The sequence below is a fragment of the Dipodomys merriami genome, unplaced genomic scaffold (genome assembly GCF_024711535.1).
Source record: "Dipodomys merriami isolate MVZ:Mamm:240054 unplaced genomic scaffold, mDipMer1.0.p SCAF_8, whole genome shotgun sequence".
NCBI classification, from domain to species: domain Eukaryota; kingdom Metazoa; phylum Chordata; class Mammalia; order Rodentia; family Heteromyidae; genus Dipodomys; species Dipodomys merriami.
In genome coordinates this window covers 6,655,752-6,676,456 of record NW_027206401.1, presented here as the reverse complement: position 1 = coordinate 6,676,456, position 20,705 = coordinate 6,655,752, and the positions used below count along the sequence as shown (strand labels likewise).

Here is a 20,705-nt window from a genome sequence, read left to right as displayed (position 1 = left end):
ATCTGCTTGCCTCCACATGGAGGTCTCAGCCTGCACAAATCTCTGTTCCTCCAGCTCAGTACGGATGGTCTTCCTCAGCTTCTTTTACTTTCTTACCATACTTGTATTAACTACATAACTGAAGCCTGTTTTCATTCCTCCTCGAAACTCTGAATGAACCTCTTTTCTATAAATAGTTTTCTATTCTGGGTGCTGGTGGGTCGTACCTATATTCCTAGCTTACTCAGGAGACTGAGATCTAAGGCTCTTAGTGTAAAGCTAGCTTGCTCAGACAAGCTAAAAAGGCTCTTATCTCCAATTAACTAACAAAAAGCTGCAAGTGGAGGTGTGGCTCAGGTGGCAGAGAGCCATCCTTGAGTGGAAAAAGCTAAGTAAGAGCCTGAGGCCATGAGTTCAAGCCCACTCTCAGCACAGAGAGGGTCAGAGGCAAGAAAGAAGTAGTGTTATTTATTGACCTTGTGTTGGTTTTCTTTTTTTAATTTTTACCTTATTCCTGAACAACATAACCCAGGGTTTTTTTTAAATCACAATGTGAGAAGATAACATATTTTCAAGATAGTAAGAACTGCCGATGCACTTCATGTGTTTTTTATAAGATCCATTGTTCTGGATCTCAGATCTATAACCTTTCTATAGCAAACTTTCTGAAAGAGTGATGCAGCTTGAACCTGATGGGGATGTAGAGCGTCCCCGGGAGCCAAGGTTCACTGAAGATGCCTCCATGGCCTTGGGTTTAATTTTAAACAAGTGAAACAGCCAGATGTGGGGTGGTAGTTCCATTGTCACCTAGATGCCTGGCAGAAGTGATCCACAGCTCAGAACTTACATTCTAGTTCTCAGCACCCCACTTCAAGCTTGGTTGCTTTCCATTCTTACCCCACTCCAGGATCACCCCCCACCTTGGTGCTAGCAGAAGCCTGGTCAGGACAGTGTGGGAGGAATGGGGACCTGCCTTCTTTGTACATTCTTTGCTGGGTAGGCATGCACCTGGCTTAGGAAGTAGGCCAGCCCACTGCTTCTGCACAAGCAGTACCAAGAGAAAATAGCTAGCATGGGTCTTCTGGGGGAAGAAGTTCCAGGTAGCTTCTAATCCACGGTCTCCTTAACCTCAACATACTGAGTCCTGGGCTTACAGGTGTATTCCACCGTGCCTGACTCTGAGAGTCTTGCCTTTGAGGAACAACACGAACGCACGCATGCACGCACGCACATGGTAAAACAATAAATACCAGCCTCTGTGCAATCCAGTTAGTCATTTCTGTAGTTAGAATAATGCTGATCAAAATACCATCCACAGACCAACTGTCCATTTTAAAACTGCTGTTTCCAGTATACCATGAGATAAGTGTAAAAACAGTGTGTAGAAGACTTGATAGTAATACAAGAGCATGGAGGAGTCCAGTTGTGCGTTTTTTTAGCTCATAAAACTTAACCAGTCTGGGCAGGGGGGGATAGGAATTTGAAAACAACAGCCCTTCATTATATATAACTTGAGACAGCTAGTCTAGAGAAGCTGAGACCCGCCCCCCTGCATCTTGCCTCCCCGGGGACCAACCATCTTGGTGAACAGCAGTTGTCCAACAAGTGTTCTCCTTGTCTGTGACATTTTACCTGGGACTGACACCAATATCCACCTCCTCAAAGAAAAGCAAGACTGGTCCACCAAAGGCCTCTTTGAAAAGACTCATGTGCTGCTTTATAGCAATTTCTCAGTTACAAAATTAACTTTTTCTCTACCATTGTGTAGGTTGGAGATTATGGCCCCATGTGGGTTTATCCTACCTCTACCTTTGACTGTGTGGTAGCAGATCCTAGGAAAGGCTCCAAGATGTATGGTCTGAAGAGCTACATTGAGTATCAGCTGACACCCACTGTGAGTACCTCATTACCTGCTTTTTCTTTCTTTTCTGCAGTTGGCATTGCTAACTTTTTGTCTGTTTCTCTTGTCTTGCAGAACACTAATCGATCTGTAAACCACAGGTATAAGCACTTTGACTGGTTATATGAACGTCTCCTAGTTAAGTTTGGGTCAGCCATTCCAATTCCTTCTCTTCCAGACAAGCAAGTCACAGGTGAGTGTTTGTAATGCTAAACATAGGATGACAGGTAAAAGGATGCAATCAGATTGTCCTGTGAACTAGTGATGCACTGGCAGGTTTTAGAGCAATAAGATGCACAAGTAGGGCAGCAGTAGTTAGTACAGCTGTGAAGAGGTACCCGGAGCAGAGCGCATACACATGGAAGTCACCCAAATGCCTAGTGGGATGTTTGATCCCATTCGCGATCAGAGCTCTTGTGCTTGTGCCCTGGATTCACAGTATGTGACCCAAACCACATACACAGGATATGCAGACCTGCTTCTCAGATGTCTGCCTGAGTGCAGAGGTGCTGTTTGCTCAGTGATGTCCGCTTCTGTGCTGCTTGGGGTGAGGATTAGCTCAGGTACATGGCCATAGCTGGAATTCTGCCTTCAGAAACCTCTCCACCGTTGGCGAATTTGTTTTGTAGGCTCATAAATTCTCAGTGTTCCTTTGATGTTGACTCTGGGGTGTTTGTCAAGCCCACTTTGTTCCTTTAAAACAGAAACAGTAACTTATTTAAAAAATAAATTAGAAAAAAAAAAAAAACAGAAACAGTACCAAGCTGTACTTCTCATGCTTGTAAGTTCTAGGATAGGAGCTCTCATTATTGGATTCATGAAAACAAATGTCTTTGCTACTTTATTGTTTTTTTTAATGGCGAGCAAAGCTTCAGTCCTGAATCCTTGTTCACCCTCTCTTCTTTCTCCTCCTCTGTTTTCTTCCTCCTCCTTCCTTCTCCTGCCTTCGTCTCATTCTTGCTTTTTCTGTTTTGGTTTTTGGAACAGGGTCTTTTTATGTGTCTCTGGTTGCTCTGGAACTGGCTCTGTAGTCCAAGCTGGCCTTAAACTCTGAGTCCTCCTGTCTTAGCCTCTTAGTGCTGGGATTACAGGCATACAGCACCACATCTACCTGTAGAGTTGCTTTTCTTTGTTTTGAATACAAGTACTTGGTTTGTTGTAGAGTGTTACTGCATTGGGCTTCATGTGGCCATCCAGAAAAGGCTGACTTTGTGTTTGTTTATAAACTAGAGATAGTCTTCTGTATTGATAAGACTTACCTTAAAATTTTAAGTCTTAATTATAATATTTGTTAATATAGTAAACTGGAAACTCATTCTTAAAAATTAGACACCAAGCCGGACACCAGTGGCTCACAGCTGTAATCCTAGCTACTCAGGATGCTGAGATCTGAGGATCACGGTTCAAAGCCAGCCTGGGCAGGAAAGTCCATGAGACTCTTATCTCCAATTAACCACCAGAAAACCAGAAGTGGCTCTGTGGCTCAAGTGGTAGAGCACTTGCCTTGAGCTGAAGAGCTCAGGGACAGCGCCCAGGCCCAGAGTTCAAGCCCTACGACCGACCAAAAAAAGAAAAAGACTGGTGGCTTACGCCCATAATAATCCTGGCTGCTGAGGAGTTTAAATCTAAGAATTATACTTTGAAGCTATGTGGGCACAAAAGTCTTAAGAGACTGTGTCTCCAGAATAATCAGCAAACAGCTGGGCTAGAGGCTTGGCTCAAGTTGTAGCATGCCAGTGGAACAAGCAGGCAGGTAAGTGCAGAAGCTTGAGTTCAAGCCCCATACTGCCAAAAACAAACCAACCAACTAAAATCCTGCCGCATCCTTCCTAGGAGGTCTTTGAGCATTTCCCGCAAATGTTTTGGGGTTTTTTTGGGTTTTTTTTGTCGGTCGTGGGGCTTGAACTCTGGGCCTGGGCGCTGTCCCTCAGCTCTTCAGCTCAAGGCGAGCGCTCTGCCACTTGAGCTACAGCGCCACTTCCGGTTTTCTGGTGGTTTATTGGAGATAGGAGTCTCACGGTCTCTCCTGCCCGGGCTGGCTTTGAACCGCGATCCTCAGATCTCAGCCTCCTGAGTAGCTAGGATTACAGGTGTGAGCCACCAGCGCCCGGCTACCCGCAAATGTTTTTAAGGTAGTGATAAATCGTTGTAGTGCACCTTTTATAAAATAGCTTTCTACCAAGTAGCCAGTAGTCATAGAAAATAAAAAATAGTTTTTCAGTTTACTTTAGAGAGTTGTGTCACTCGTAGTGTATCTTTTTCAGGTCGCTTTGAAGAAGAATTTATCAAAATGCGCATGGAGAGGCTTCAGGCCTGGATGACCAGGATGTGCCGCCACCCAGTGGTCTCAGAAAGTGAGCTTTTCCAGCAGTTCCTGAACTTCCGAGACGAGAAGGTAGGGCAGCTCCTCACTGTGGTGTCACATTCATTCCGAACTTACCTCTGAAAGGACTAAAGTTCCCTTGGTTGGTTATTTGTCACTCCCTTCAAGCAAAGAGACAGAAATGTAAACCCAGCTATAGGAAGCTGGTCATGCCATGTGCAGGAACTATTAGCAGCGTCCCTGGTATGCAGGGCAGGTGTACCACTTAAGTGAGTTGTTTTGGGAGGTGCTTTAAAAAGTAATACAGAGCCAGGCATCAGTGGCTCACCCCTGTAATCCTAGCTACTCAGGAGGCTGAGATCTGAGGATCACGGTTCAAAGCCAGCCTAGGCAGGAAAGTCCGTGAGACTCTTATCTCCAATAAACCACTAGAAAACCAGAAGTGGCGCTGTGGCTCAAGTGGTAGAGCGCTCGCGCTCGCCTTGAGCTGAAGAGCACAGGAACAGCGCCCAGGCCCAGAGTTCAAGCCCCATGACCTACAAAAATAATAATAATAATAATAATAATACAAATCCCAAAAGAGAGTGCAGTTAGCCTAATAGGACAGGAATGGGAGGAGCAAGTCTTCTGGCTGCCTTCGGCCCCACAGCACCTCCATATCACCAAAGGAAAGAGAGTCTGAGATGAATGGTTCTTTTGTTTAACTACCCACCCCCTAGCCAGCCATTCTGTCAGTGTCCGTTTGTTCCTCACTGACATCAGGAATACCTGGCTGCCAGACATCTCATTATCAGCTGCTCTGCGGATATTTCCTCTCACTCACCTTTACTGGGCTCCTTGGTGAATCTTTCTATTTTCCGAAGACATCTTATCTGTAATTTTACTCCTTACAACAAATATTCCTATTTCAGAAAACACTCGAAAAGAGTAAAAGTTAATGTAAAGAACATGGGTGCTAAATATATGACCATTGAAAGGTGCTATTTTTCTTCAAATAATAGAATATCATATACCCTGTTGGAATTTTCAGACAGATTTACTTGCGAAACTTGCTAAACTTTTTTTTCACTTGTTGAAGTGAATGCTTTTTTTTTTTTTTTTTTTTTTTGGAGCCTGAACTCTGGACCTGGGCGCTGTCCCTCAGCTCTTCAGCTCAAGGCTAGCGCTCTACCACTTGAGCCACAGCGCCACTTCCAGCTTTTTTATTTTTGCTTATGTGGTGCTGAGGAATCGAACCCAGGGCCTCAGGCATGTAAGGCAAGCGCTCTACCACTGAGCCACCTTCCCAGCCCAGTGAATGCATTTTTAAAACTGTTCAAAGGGCTCTATATATTTACAGACAGATACATAGTCTTAAAATAATGGAATATTGGGGCCTTGTTTCCAGCGGTTCTTTCTTTGTACACGTGTGTGTGTGTATCTGTATCTGTGTGTATGTGTGTATGTGTGTCTCAGAACTGCCATGCGAGTCTGACGGTAATCAGTGAGCCTTTCCCATTGCTCTAGCCAACCTCAATTCCTGAGAGGATGTGTGTGAGTTATGGCGGGGAGCTGTTCCTGTGTGAGAGAAAACATTACGTTATATTGCGGTTACACAAACCTTTTTTTTTTTTTGTCGGTTGTGGGCCTGAACTCTGGGCCTGGGCTCTGTCCCTCAGCTCTTCAGTTCAAGGTTAACCCTCTACCATTTGTGCCACAGCGCCACTTCTGGCTTTTTCTGCTTATGTGATGCTGAAGAATCGAACCCAGGGCCTCATGCATGCAAGACAAGCACTCTACCATTGAACCACCTTCCCAGCCCACACAAACCATTTTTGAAGGGCATGTTTATCCATAGTATAGTTTAATAATAACAATAATATATCCTATGGAGCTGGGAAGGTGGCTTAGTGGTACAGCGCTTGCCTTGCATGCATGAGGCCCTGGGTTCAATTCCTCAGCACCAAATAAGCAAAAAGAAAAAAGCCGGAAGTGGCGCTGTGGCTCAAGTGGTAGAGCGCTAGCCTTGAGCTGAAGAGCTGAGGGACAGCGCCCAGGCCCAGAGTTCAGGCCCCACGTCCAGACCCCCCCCCAAATAAAAAAGAAAAAAAAAAGGAAAACAATAATATATCCTAGACATCTGTGGCTTTTTTTTTGTCCTGGGGCTTGAAATCAAGACCTGGGTGCTGTTCCTGAGCCTCTTTGTGCTCAAGGCTAGCACTCTACACTTGAGCTACAGCCCTACTTCCAGCTTTTTCTGAGTAGTTTATTGGAGATAAGAGTGTCATGGACTTTTCTGCCTGGGCTGGCTTCAAACAGTGACCTTCAGATCTCAACCTCCTCAGTTGCTAAGATTATAGATATGAGCCACTGGCAGCCAGAAAAATTTATTTTATTTTATGGGGACTGGGTGCTGTCTCTGAGCTCTTTTGCTCAAGATTAGCAGTCTACCACTTGAAGCAACAGCTCCACTTCTGGTGTTCTGATGGTTAATTGGAGGAAAGACTCTCATGGACTTTCCTGCCTTGGCTGGCTTTGAACTGTGATCCTCAGATCTCGGCCTCCTTAACAGCTAAGATCACAGGCTTGAGCCACCAGCACTTGGCAGTTAGGAAATTTGATAATGTACTTCATTCACAGAAGAAGACATCTGAGCCATCCGCCATGAATAAATACATAGAAAAGTGCTTAATCTCATCAACAGTTAAGGAAATGCAAACTGCAGCCACACTGGGTAAATAAGGAAGGACTGAACATGCCAGGTGTCTTCTAGATGGGGTGACATACCACTGAGACCCATACTCTGCTGGTGGGAGTGAAAACTGGTTTAAAAAAAAAATTGGAGGGGACTAGGAATGTGGCTTAGTGGTAGAGTGCTTACCTAGCATGCATGAAGCCCTGGGTTCAAGTCCTTAGTACCATGTAAACAGAAAAGGCCAGAAGGGGTGCTGTGGCTCAAGAGCACAGAGAGGCTCAGGGACAGTGCCCGGCCCCGAGTTCAAGCCCTAGGAACGCAGAAAGAAATCAATAGGAAAACAGCTTTACTGACCTGTCAACTGAGGTTGAGTACTCAAGACCCAGCATCTCCGCTTCTAGGAATATACCAGAGAGAAATAGTGCAGACCTGTCGGGAGCCCTCACTCCCTAGAGGTGGCTACCACTAGAACAGCAGAACGCTAATCTGGCCGTCATCCTCACACATGAAAGGAGTGAGCTGCGCATTCATGTCAGCGTCAGTGTAGCTCATAACCATAGGTGGAACCAAAAAAGACAGGCTAAACAGGGCATACTGTGGGGTTCTTTGCCAGTTGGGAAAAGTAGCAAAACTGTAAGTTGGGGGTAGATCTCTCCTGTGTCCTCCCATAAAGAAGATAGTGGCACCTTCACTGTGAGGATTCACTATGCCACCTTTGCTTGGGACACCTTGTGTGTTTGTGGGGAGAGAGGAAGGAAGAGGGTCAACTAGATAAGGCTCATAATCTATTTGTTTTTAAGTTTCTAATATTTTGGAAAAGCATTACTTTTTTAGAAAGCGCTTGTGTTTGTCCAAATTGACTGTATTCCTTGTGGCATTGGAAAAGGAATTGTGGCTCAAGTATTCACCGTGAGAGGGCCTGGCCTCACAGGTCATGCCCTGAGGTGAAAGATGGGTGTGTTAGGCACCTACCATCTAACATCTCCCCAGTGCTTGGGAAGAAAGGAGTGCTAGCTGCTTTGCTTCAGGAATTTGGCAGGCCAGTTTGAACTGCGGCCCCTTTAACATCGTCATACTGTTCTCACAGGAATGGAAAACCGGAAAGAGGAAGGCAGAAAAAGATGAGCTGGTGGGAGTTATGATATTTTCCACCATGGAACCAGAGGCACCTGACTTGGACCTAATAGAAATGTAAGGGCCACTGCCGAATTTCCCTCCTCTCCATCTCCATCTACCTTCTCCGGCTTACACTTGGGGCCTGGTTTTCATGGTTGTAATTCACATGAAGTGAGTAGGGGTTTATAGTCAGGTAACAAGGACATCAGGTGCTCACTTTAGTCCTGGCTTTCTGGCTTACCAGATTTTCTAGTTGACACAATTATTTCCAATAAAACATACGGAGCCAAAATGACATTGAGCCACTAGCACCCACAGTATCCAGCAAAGCAGATTAGTTTTTGTTTTTTTCTCAGTGCTGGGAATAGAATCCACAGCCTAGCATGCGTGTGCTCACCTCCCGAGCTGTACCCGCAGCCCAGCAGAAAGCTTGCAAGCACTGCTGTGAAGCAAGAAGTGTGTACCCTGGGGCTGGGAAGGTGGCTCAGTGGTAGAGCGTTTGCCTTGCATGCCTGAGGCCCTGAGTTCAGTTCCCCAGCACCACATAAGCAAAAAAGAAAAAAGCCGGAAGTGGCGCTGTGGCTCAAGTGGTAGAGCACTAGCCTTGAGCTAAAGAGCTGAGGGACAGCGCCCAGGCCCAGAGTTCAGGCCCCATGACTGGACCCCCCCCCCAAAAAAAAAAAGAAAAGAAGTGTGTACCCTGCTTTGCTTGTGTGTTTCACATTATTTAATCATTGCTTAAAATAGGCTCCTTTTTTGTCCAAGACTAGTTTTTAAAAAAAGAGTTTACTGCTATATATTAACCAAAAACTTAGAAAAAAAGCATGAAAGCACAATTCTCTAATTTTTCCCTTCAGAAGAGAAATATAATTGGTGTTAGAATGTTGTTTACAGACTTCCAAACTCTTCTAAACATGTATACTTTTGAAAACTGTGTGATTAAATTAAATAATCTTACTTTATATTCTTCGGTTTTATTTAGCTGGCTTGGTGTTTCAATTTCAGTTCCAGGGCTTGAACCCAAGGCCTGACACATGCTAATAAGTTCATGCTTACCACTGAGCTACAGCACAGCCCCTATATTCTGTCTTACAACCTTTTTTGATCCAGTGGTATGTCATGGTCTTTGCAGACTGGTAGATCCTTCTTTATCAGTAAGGAGGTTCTGTCTTAAGTATTACTATGTGGTATGTTCTGCCTTTTTTGTCTGTGTTTCATTAAAATAATAAATAAATAAACAATCCCAACACTTCCCTAAATAACATATTCAGGAAATGATGGATTTATTGCCTTTAGAGTAATTTATAAGAATTGAGGAGGAAAGAAAGCAAAGTTAAAATGTACATGGCAGATTGTAAGCAGTTCTTTGAAAGTCGGAATCCAGCCCCTTCGAAGACTCACCTCGTTGAAGGGCAGGTGTCAGCATGCAGGAAAGCAAGAAGCTGGGGCTGTGTGATCAGTGCCTTATCCTCCTATGTGACTGATGGTGTCTCTGCCCACAGAGAACAGAAATGTGATGCTGTGGGGAAATTCACCAAGGCCATGGACGACGGCGTGAAGGAGCTGCTGACCGTGGGGCAGGAGCACTGGAAGCGCTGCACTGGGCGTGAGTGCCTCTGCGGGGTCTGGGGAGCCTGCCCCTCACACACAACGAAGTTCAAATCAAAAAGCCTCATAAGAGGGCTGGGAATGTGGCCTAGTGGTAGAGTGCTTGCCCAGCATGCATGAAGCCCTGGGTTCGATTCCTCAGTACCACATAAACAGAAAAAGCCAGAAGTGGCACTGTGGCTCAAGTAGTAGAATGCTAGCCTTGAGCCAAAGAAGCTCAGGGACAGTGCCTAGGCTCTGAGTTCAATCCCCAGGACTGGCAAAAAAATAAATAAATAAATATGTTTTAAAAAAAAAAAAAAGCCTCCTAAGAAACCACACTATGTTTAATGTTCAGTTATTTGGGGTTTTATACTCTGTGGAAATTTAATTCATTGTTCAGAGTGAACTTAGTTATTTTTACTTACAAATTTGCTTCTTTATTTGGGCAGGAATTAACCATGTATCTCAGGCTGCCCTCAACTCTCATTCTTTCTGGCTTAGCTTCCAAGTTCTGGGATTACAGACATGTGCTACACATCCAGTTAATGATTTTTATTTATTTTTGTGGTACTGGAGTTTGAACTCAGGCCTTCATGGTCACTAGACAAACACTCCACTACTATATGAGCTAAACTTCCAGCCCCTTTTTTTGCTGGTTGTGTGTGTGTATGTGTGTGATGTGTGTGTGTGTGTGATGTATGTATGTATATGTGTATGCGTGTGTGTGTGTGTGATGTATAGTGTGTGTGCCAGTCCTGGGGCTTGAACTCAGGGTCTGGCCACTGTCCTAAGCTTTTTTGCTCAAGGCTAGTGCACTACCCCTTGAACCTCAGCTCCACTTCTAGCTTTTTGGCTTTATGTGGAGATAAGAGTCTCTCAGACTTTCTTGCCTAGCTGGCTTCAAACCTGCATCCCAAGATCTCAGCCTCCTGAGTAGCTAGGAATACAGGCATGAGCCACCAGTACCCAGCTTGCTCTTGTTAACTTTTAAGATGGTTTATTTTTGCCTAGAATGTGAACCTCCTATTTACCCTCCTCACTGTAGCTGGGGTGGTAAGCACACACCACCACGTGCAGCTTTTTCTATTGAGATAGGATCTTGTCAGATTTTTTGCCTGAACTGGCCCGGAACCACTACCCTCCAGTCTTAGCTTCCCACATAACTGGGATGGGAAGTGTATACCACCATCTGCTATTGGATGGATGGCATCTCTTAAACATTTTACCTGGTCTGGCCTTGAACTGAGATCCTACCATTCTCCTTTCCCAGAAGCGAAGTTACAGGTTAAAGACTCTGGAGCCCTGCTCATGATTTTATTTTTTAATCTTTATCCATGTGGTAAGATGTGTTATATTTGATGAAGTCCTAATTTTTGGGAAAAGCCAGAATAGGTAATAGAAAATAACGTCAGATGAGTCAGATGGATTAGGTACTACAGAGGGGAGAGGGGTGTCAGCCATGGCCTGTTCACCCTTCCCTGGCTCTAAGAACTTCTGCCTTCCTGTCATTGGTGTGCGGATGACCATGCTGTGAGTCAGATGCTGTTCATATCCACAGGGCTGTGCAGCTCTGCTAGCAGGTTGCCCCGGATGGAACAGCACAGCCCATCATCCAGTGACGCTGTTGTCTAGGCATAAATGGAGGAGGGCTGGGAATGGAGCTCAGTGGCAGAGGGCTCGCCTAGCATGTCTGAAGCTCTGGGTTCCACCCCCGACATTGCAAAAATAATTAATTTGAAATAAAGTGTAAGTGAAAGAATTCAACTTTGAAAAATGCATCTAGGCATGCTTGATAGCTCATGCCTATAATTCCAGCCACTCAGGAGAAAGAGATTGGGGGGATAATGGCTAAAGTCTAGGTAGTAATAAAACGTTAGCAAGGCCCTGTCTCAACAAAAGAAAGGTGAGCATGCGTCTCACAACTGAAATTCCAGCCATGTATGAAGTAGAAGTGGAAGTTTAGGCCAATCCAGTCAAAAGTGAATGAAAAGCAACAAGCAAAAGATGAACTAAAAGTATGGCTCAAGTGGTAGAGCACGTGCTTAGTAAGTGCAATGACCTTGAATTAAATCCTCAGAACTAGAACCATCAAAACAAATAAGAAACCAATAACAACAAAAAATTAAGTTTATTGTAGCTGTAAAGCTCTTGCAAGGCCATCATAACAAGTCACTTACTTTTGTGTGTCCTTTGGGGGAAACGGTTAAGCGATTGTAAACGTAATAATCCAATTTTTTCTGGTTGTTTTGTTTCATTGCTTGGTCTTGGGCTTGAACTCAGGGCCTGGACACTGTTCCTAAGCTCTTTTGCTCAAGACTAATGTTCTACCACTTTGAATCACAGCAACACTAATAGTTTCCTAATGGCTAATTGGAAGTAAGGGCCTCGAGACTTTTCTGCCTGGACTGACTTTGAACCGGGATTCCCATATCTCAGCCTCTTGAATAACTAGGATTACAGGTGTGAGATACCACACCCAGCATGATCCAGTTTTTTTAAGGACATCACACAAATGCGGCATTAGGGTTTCTTTTACAGAATTCAGTCCCTTATGTGTGGCCACTGTATGCCTTATATACTCAGAAGTCACGGTTATACACCAGGAAACGCTGGATGAAGACTGCTGCTCTTTTGGAGATAGGGAGAAATTGCGGCACTTGATGTAGGAGTTCATTCAGGAATATTTTTTTTCTTCTTACAAAAATAGACTTTAAAAATCTTATTCTGAAAAATGAAAATTGTGGTTAAGTTCTTGATGGGATCTTTAACTCCAGGTAGAGGCAGAAACTGGGTAAGCGAGCTCAGAAAGTTTCCTGGGCCAGCTCACTCTGGATCAGCCCCCATAGCCTGCAGCATAGCTCAAGCAGCACTTCTTTTCCAAAGGCTGCAGAAGCCCGTGAGGGGCTCAGTTCACATATACAGAGCAGCCTGCGATGCAGAAACCCTGACCCCAGTGACCCCAGAATCCATCGTTCTCACCACACTGTTTGTCAGCGTTAGTCCAGCTAGTTATTGGTTTGCCTGTGACCTGGGCCCCTCATGTAGGTTTTCTGTGCCTTGTTCCTCTCAGTGGAGATGGCATCTCTGAGTGTGGGGTGATGTGCTGTGTGTGTGTGTGTGTGTGTGTGTGTGTGTGTGTGTGTGTGTGTGTGTGTGTGTGTGTGTGTGTGTGTACACGTGTGTACGTGTGTACGTGTACGTGCGCCTTTTCCCGTGTGTGTGTGTGTGTGTGTGTGTGTGTGTGTGTGTGCGCGTGCGTGTGCCTTTTCCCCAAGGAGCCCCCTGAGGGAATGTCCTTTCATTTGTGTTCCATCCAGTGAGTGCAGGGGATGGGCGCATGGCAGCATCCATCACTAATTAGGCAATGAAATAATGATTTAAAAGATGAATTGAAGAAATCAGTAATCTGTTCATCATTTTTGTACCAGCATTTTATTAAAGACTATGCACTATTTTAGTCAGCTCTAATGTCTATTACTAGGAAGTAACAGCTGTTAAAAGACAGTTGTAGCCAGGCACCAGTGCCTCACACCTGTAACCCTAGCTACTCAGGAGGCTGGGACCTGAGGCTCACAGTTCGAAGTCAGCCGGGGCAGAAAAGTTTGTGAGGCTCCTATCTCCAGTAAACCACCAAAAAACCGGAAGTGACGTTGTGGCTTAAGTGTGGCTTCAGCCTTGAGCTGAAGAACTCAGAGACAGGCCTAAGCACAGAGTTCAAGTCACACAACCGATCAAAAAAAAAAAGACAGTTGCATCTCATTCAGTCTGCTCAGAGGTATAGCTAACCATTTCTTCTTTCTTCTCTTTCAGCACTACCCAAGGAATATCAGAAGATAGGAAAGGCGTTACAGGGCTTAGCAACGGTGTTTAGTTCTAGTGGTTACCAAGGTATATGTTTTTGGGGGTTGTTTTTGTTTTCTTTAGTAGGACTTCATAATTATACACACCTGTGGATTACAGTATGTTATGTCAGATGTATATTCCCTGGGAACTGATATTTTCATCTCCTTTATTGTTTCTTTATATTTGGAACCCTCAGGCCTCTCTTTTAACCCTTTGTACGGTCACCTTACTGGGCTGTAGGACCCTAGAACTTACTCCTAACTGCATTTGGCAGCCATAGGCCAAGCACTCTGCCCTGCTCCCCTGGCCAATCTAGTTTGGTCATTGCTGCATTTGAGAGGACATGTCTTCACTGACCTCTCCCCTCCTCAGGCTCCTGCAGCCAACAGTAACCACACTGAAGGGCCTTGTTACTGGTGCGTTCCTTGGTCTCATCGTGGAGGGTGATAATCTGTTGTATTTTCTTTCTAGCCTGTATCTCCCCAGAGATTTAATCTCCCCAGGGTACCCACAAGAAACTGGTGGAGATTCACAAGACTGGGCTCACTAGTTTAAAAGTGCTTGAGGGCTGGGAAGGTGGCTCAGTGGTAGAGCGCTTGCCTTGCAGGCATGAGGCCCTGGGTTCGATTCCTCAGCACCACATAAGAAAAAAAAGCCGGAAGTGGCACTGTGGCTCAAGTGGTAGAGTGCTAGCCTTGAGCTGAAGAGCTGAGGGACAGCACTCAGGCCCAGAGTTCAGGCCCCGCAACCGGACCCCCCAAAAAAAAAAACACACATAAAAGTGCTTGAAAATTTCTAGTACATATCAATAAGGTGTGGAACAAAGCTATTAATTTTAATGAAAAGCAAGGAAGATAATACCAAGTTGGAGCTGCTGGTGAGACTGTCAATCTTTTTAGGTGAGACCGACCTCAACGATGCAATCACAGAAGCAGGAAAGACCTACGAGGAGATTGCCACTCTTGTAGCAGAGCAGGTACTGATGCAGTCACACGGCCCAGCTAAAGTTTATGCTGTCAGTCCACGCACATCAGACAGACCCACAGAAAGGCTTTCTTGTTTTCTGTGCCTGTGTTGTCTTTGAGAATAGTGTATCTCTGGATACCAAAATGGATGAAAAGTCTTGATGTGTCATCAAGATGCCTAACGAGGTTGAGATTATTGCTCAGGGAAGATTGCTTGCTTTTAACACTGGTGGTGCTCTAGATTCCATCTCCAGAACTAAAAGAAGAAAAAAATCCAAGTGAATGCCTTCCATTATGGACATCTCTGGATTGCTCTTAGCCATCACAGTATCATAATGTACATGAGAGAACACTGGCTCAGATCTGCCTGGATTATTAATTGCCTTTCTGAGCCTTGGTTTCCTCAACTAAAATGGCAAGTAGTGCCTACTTTGTATGGTTCTTAGGATTAAAAAGAAAAATTGAGGGCTAGGGGTGTAGCTCTGTGGTAGAGAGCTTGCCTGGCATGCAGGAGGCCCTGAGTTCTATCCCCAGAAACACACACAGACATGCATGCACACACAGAGACGTACACACACACAGAGCACAGATTCAGCCTAGGGCACGCCTGTGTTATTTATTAGAGTCTTTACCAATTTCAGTTCTTTGTACAGATAACAGATAATAAGTTCCTGTAAAAGGATAATCACAGGAGTTATTTCAAATCCCTAAATTAAAAACGAAATAAGCAGGATAATACTACCTCATTTCTATAATCCTAACTACTCAGGAGGCTGAGACCTGGAGAATCAAGGCTCAAAGCCAGCTTGTGAAGAAATGTCCAGGAGACTCATGGAGAGCCAGCTAGTGGGATTCAGTGGTAGAACTATAAATAAGTTCAAATGACTTCTTGGAGTATGTTTATGTATACACACACATGCACACAAACACCTGGGCGTTTTGGCTAATGCAGTCCCCACATAGACGAGTTTCTTTTCCTTGACTTTCTGAGTCCCTCTCCCTGTAATAGCCAGCCTGTGTCTTGTTGCAGCCAAAGAAGGACCTTCACTTCCTGATGGAGTGCAACCACGAGTACAAAGGCTTTCTTGGCTGCTTCCCAGACATCATTGGTGCTCACAAGGTAATGCCTCCCTCCCCCCTCCCCTCGCCCCTCCTCCCTTCCCCCCCCCCCACTGCGCACAGGACACCTGCCAGGTGACTCCAGGCAGACTGGCAGACCCCAAGTCTGTTGTTTCAATGTTGATCTTTTGCTCTTGGTTGTTCTTTGAGACAGAGTCTTATATGATGTAGTCCAGGCTGGCCTCACTTTCACTATAACTGACCTTGAACTGGAGAGTAATGAAAGAATAATTACAATTTCCATAATAGAAGTTTTTTAAACTACATTTAAAATTGGTTTGAGGCATTCTCGCACTTTAATTCTGGTTAATTTTCCTCTTGCTTTTTGAAATCTCCATGTTGTCTCAGTCCTGAATGTGTTTCATCACCTTGGCATGCAGACTCTAGTGCATCAGCACCGCCTTGGGTTTGTTAGGAAAGTCTACAAAGGGCTGTTCTGCAATCTTAGCACTGCTGCCACGTGGCCAGTTTAAGATGCGCTTCATCATTTAAGAACCAAAAAAACTTTGTAAAACTTCAGATAGCTTAATGTAAAAACTCAGCAGTAGAGGGATGGGTTAGGAGCGATGGGTGGCAATGTTGTCAGGCACCTTGTACTCATAACTGTTTGGAAGAATGGGAACTTCTTTGTACAACTACTTAAAGATAATAATAATTTTAAAAATGTTTTTAAAAAACCTCACAGTTAGCTTCTGGTAGCATTCATTTAATGCCAGCACAGTTAGAGCTCTAGGCATGGAACCTAATATGTGCATAGAATGTAGAGTGCTTCTTTCCTGACACCCTAAACAGTAAGCAATAACACTGGAGTGAGAAACAACTACCTCTTTCTCAGGGTTAACTTAGGGTGACTCAGTGCCCCTTACAGATCCAAAGGCCGGCCTTGCCTTGTGGTTGACACATTCAAGCACCAGCTCATAAAATACTCAGCGGGGGAGGGGGAGCACTTACATGCACTGCAATGTACCTAACCACATGACTTTCTGAACCGACCAATGCCTGCCTCCCTATTATGTACAATTAATATCAGCATCTTACAGATATTAGAGAGACAGTATGATACTTGGTTTTCTTTTCTATTGTAGCATTAAACTAACTTGAACTTTAGGTTAGTAACAGTTTTTCAAAAACAGCAGCCTTTTGACTTCCCAGAGAGTTGAAGGAAGTTGAACATAGAAGCCTTTCTCTGTTTTTGTTGTTGCAATGTTTTCCTGTTGAGGGCCAAGGACAGGTTAATATCACTGTCTGTCTGTCTATCTATCTATCTAACCTAACTAACTTGTGGTACAAACCCAGGACCTTAGACATTCTAGGAAAACATGCTGCCTTATGCCTTGGCCTCCACTCTTCTCATTTTTGTTTTTGAGACAAGGTCTTCCTACCTTTTTTTTTCCACAGCTGGTGTCAAACCCAAGGTTCTCCTGCCCCCACTGTCCCAGTAGCTTTAATTACAGCTAGATATCACTGCTGGGTGTTGAGCTAATGACGAGGCCTTTTTGTTCTGCCTCATTAATACTGTTGCACTCTCTGCCTCACAGGGAGCCATAGAAAAGGTGAAGGAAAGTGACAAGCTAGTAGCAACGAGCAAAATCACTCCACAGGACAAACAGACTATGGTGAAGCGAGTGGGCACCATGTCTTACGCTTTGCAAGGTAAGAGGCAAGGCTGAGAATAGCCGGTGGAGACCTTCCTGCTGGAGAGAAACCCAGTGTGAGCAACGATCCAATTAGAACCGGTTTAAAGGCTGTCATGAGCCCCTCCCTGCAGGAGGAAATCTACAGTGTGATTGCTCACACTTACTGGGTAGAGCTCCGTGAATGACAGCTTGTTAAGTCGGTACATTTAATACTTTTTATAGACACACTGAAAACTGCTTTTATAGTCCTTAATATTGTGCTATATTTAATCCCAGAGCCCAGCTTTTAGCAATATAACTTGCATAGTCAGGACTGTGGAGTAAAGAGAATTTATAGGAATCGTTTTAGACATAGTTTGACTGTTGGCGAAAGAAAGGCATTCGTTAACATTTGGAGTGGAGTGCTTGTGGAGAGGAGCAGCGGGTGGCCGCCCCCGTGTTTTCGTGACGCGTGGCCGGCACATGTCTGGGCAGGGGCAAGGATGTCCATAGTACCTAATGAGCACGTCAGTGAAAGTCACTGCCACCACTGCCTGGTCACCCACTCCTCTAGCCGCAGTCCATCGATGTGCCAAGAACTGGCCCTGGGCCACTGTCAGCCGGATTAGGTCCTCTTGATGGCAAAGTCTCACCAAGCGGAGAAGCCAGCTGTTGCCATTTGAAATCTTGAGGGAAACTAATGGCTTCGTTGCTTTCGTTTTAGCTGAGATGAATCACTTCCACAGTAACCGGATCTATGACTACAACAGTGTCATCCGCCTCTACCTGGAGCAGCAAGTACAGTTCTATGAAACGGTAAGAGGCGCCTCCCCTCCTCGTCTCCCCTCTCCCCACCTCCCACACATTTCCAAGCACAGGAAGGTTGGTGCTCAGCAACTGACTAGTCAAGTCAGCATCTCGTAATGATCTTTAATCTTAAGAAATAAGCCGGAGGCAGCTAAGTTTTGAGCAGGGTTGGGTTTCTGCCTGTTGGGTATTGCTGGATCTAAAGGGCTTTTTCTGAGAAAGAGGCATCAAATGTTGTTCTGAAGCCCCAAGAAATCCTGTGTGATTCCCCCTCTGTCAGCACAGGGACAGTGAGTGAGGTAAGGTCCCCTCGCCTTCCCCTCCACCACCGCCCCCTCCCCACTTCCCCCCCATCCACACCGGCTTCTCCTCTGGCTGGGGAGGAAATCAAAGGCAGTTACTAAACAAGTCTCCATGCTCTCTCTAAAAGAGAGAAAGAAATCTTAAATCCTTTATTTAGAAAACTTGAAACCTCATTCCTCTGTGTCATGATGTTTTTGGCTAGCAGAGTATATGTAAAACAGATCTTGTATGCGTGCGTGGAGCTGAACTGTGAGGATGGGGCTGGGGCTGTGTGTTTAGCTCACAGCCCTGCCCGTGAGGGTCGCATACCACCATAGCCTCCTGCAGAGCTGCTGAAAGGAGCCTGGGCGTGCTTGGTGCAGGGGAGGAGCGGGAGCCGCGTGCCCCGCAGCAGCGTGGTGGCTTCACGCCTCACACCGGTGCCAGTGGTCTCTGCGTGTCCTCAGATTGCATTTGTGTCTGAGAAAATACTGGAAGGGCACCTCGTGAAATTCTGATGTTGCTTTGTAAGTAATTTTTAAGTTTTAGCAAGATTTGTTGTTGAAGTAGGGAAAGTAGGAGAAAAAAAAGAGCACTACAGCATTTCCTAGTCCTCTGGCAAATGGGCATTAAAGACTCCCGTTAAGTAGTTTTTTTTTAATTAATGACTTTGGAATTCAAACTAAAAAACTATCCATTACTGTCTCTGTATAAAGGTAAACAAGTAATAGAGCTCGCCAGACCTCAGATCTAACTTAATGACTGGCGTGTGACATGTCTGCTCAGGGAGCAAACGTGTATTGAGTTCTGCCATGTACTTCAGCTGCTTAGGACCCAGGGATAACAGACCTCCTGGCCTCTTAGGCATGGCTGGCGTCTGTGAGACACTGTAGCACCGCCTGCTCTGACTGCAGTCCACACACCATGCGGTCACTGGTCGCTGCAGTCCTTTAGGGAGGCTCGGCCTTCATACTTATCAGAGAAAGAAAGGGACAGAGGCCAGCACAGGGGCCGGAGCCACTGCACTCTGCAGGGAGCAGTGCCGGCCATGGGCTAGTTGGGAACAGAGAGGAAGGCTCCTCCTTGGACAGCGGTACCCACGGTTGGCCCGCAGTGGAGAAGGAGGTCTCCCTACCAACTCCCCACCGAAGCACAGACCAGGTGGGTGTGAGGAGCAACAGAAGCATGGACTGGCTGCAGAGCCTGACACATGGGAAGTGTGAGTGGTGGGAGGTGCTGGAGTCACGCGGAATCTCGGAATCGTGTCTCCATGTGGCTTTACTCTCTCGCCAGATCGCAGAGAAGCTGAGGCAGGCCCTCAGCCGCTTCCCCGTCATGTAGAGCAGAGCAGAGGCAAAGAAACGCCGAAGTGCTTCTTTCTGACTTGGGACAATGTCACTCAGTCATCTTGTTTTCCTCCCTCTCATGAAGAAAACCTGAAAGAAACAAACAGAAAGAAAACCAAAAACAAAAGAGGGTTTTCACAAATGTTTTTTGTTGTTAGTGAATTACGTCCACTGCTGAGGGATGGTCATCTCGTTATTTAAACCAATGGAAATGTCTCTATTTTTGGAAGGACTTAAATTTTTAGGATTTTGAATGGAGAATTAGGGGATGCCCTCCACCAATATTTTACATAGAATCGAAGCTTATGTTACGGTGATCTTATAGTTGTTACCCAATGTCAGATAATTAATTACTAATGGCTTTCTTAAAATTATAAACTATGCCAGAATAAAAATATATATGTTTGTATATTTTTATAACTTTCGGTCCTTTGGGTTCCTGGCTGCTCAGGACAGTCCGCACCCCTCCCACGACACACCTGTCACCAAGTGCTCCTATCTCAGGAGGGGGAGCACAGGGCCCCACGCCTGCGGGGTCCTGGTGCCGCGCTGCTCTTCCATGCAGTCAGCACTGTCTTCCGAGTGAGGCTGATTCATACTAAAGAGAGTAAGTTAGAAACTGTTTGAGAGCTTCTCTGGCTTTGCCCTCCGGTGGACAGCCGTCCTGCCTCCTGTGCCCATGAGCTGGAGAAGGAACAGCTTCTTAGAGCTTCCATCGTCCCGGGCCTGATCTCCAGTTGCCCATCAGCCGGGAGGAGGCATGCTGCTGATAACCTGGAGGTATAGAGCGGCAGATGAAAGCCAGATGAAACCCCCCCATACACAGACCAAGTGAGAACATTCAGAACTACTGCATTGAGTAGTGCCTGCACAACCTGCAGGCGTAAAGAGCAAAGTGATACTTGTCCCGACTGTCCTGACTTTAAGATGGGATTTTCCGATCCCGGTACACCTGCTAATGGCACAGAGCACGCTGTAGGCTTGAAATCTGCCCACTCACTGCCTCCCTCCTGCAGACCAGCCCCGCCTTCCACCACTGCCTTATGACCTGACCTAATGATTATATTCTAGAGAATGCAAAGTCTGGGCCCACATAAGTAAATGAAACCAAAAAATAGGTAGAGGAGGAACTCAGTGAACACGAA

General features: G+C 45.4%; 1 protein-coding gene across 2 annotated transcripts in view; it reads left to right on the top strand.

The window, feature by feature from the left end:
• The window catches only part of Snx9 (sorting nexin 9), a 63,235-nt gene extending 43,261 nt beyond the window's left edge, over positions 1-19,974 (top strand). For both annotated transcript variants that reach the window (XM_070010851.1, XM_070010852.1), the window contains exons 8-18: positions 1,748-1,873; positions 1,955-2,072; positions 4,144-4,274; positions 7,964-8,067; positions 9,495-9,598; positions 13,393-13,470; positions 14,325-14,401; positions 15,421-15,510; positions 17,048-17,162; positions 17,850-17,941; positions 19,508-19,974. In XM_070010851.1, the coding sequence (XP_069866952.1) occupies positions 1,748-1,873; positions 1,955-2,072; positions 4,144-4,274; positions 7,964-8,067; positions 9,495-9,598; positions 13,393-13,470; positions 14,325-14,401; positions 15,421-15,510; positions 17,048-17,162; positions 17,850-17,941; positions 19,508-19,555 (1,083 nt within the window). In that variant the 3' untranslated portion in view covers positions 19,556-19,974. The remainder of the gene's footprint in view (positions 1-1,747; positions 1,874-1,954; positions 2,073-4,143; positions 4,275-7,963; positions 8,068-9,494; positions 9,599-13,392; positions 13,471-14,324; positions 14,402-15,420; positions 15,511-17,047; positions 17,163-17,849; positions 17,942-19,507) is intronic.
• Positions 19,975-20,705: the final 731 nt, after the last annotated feature.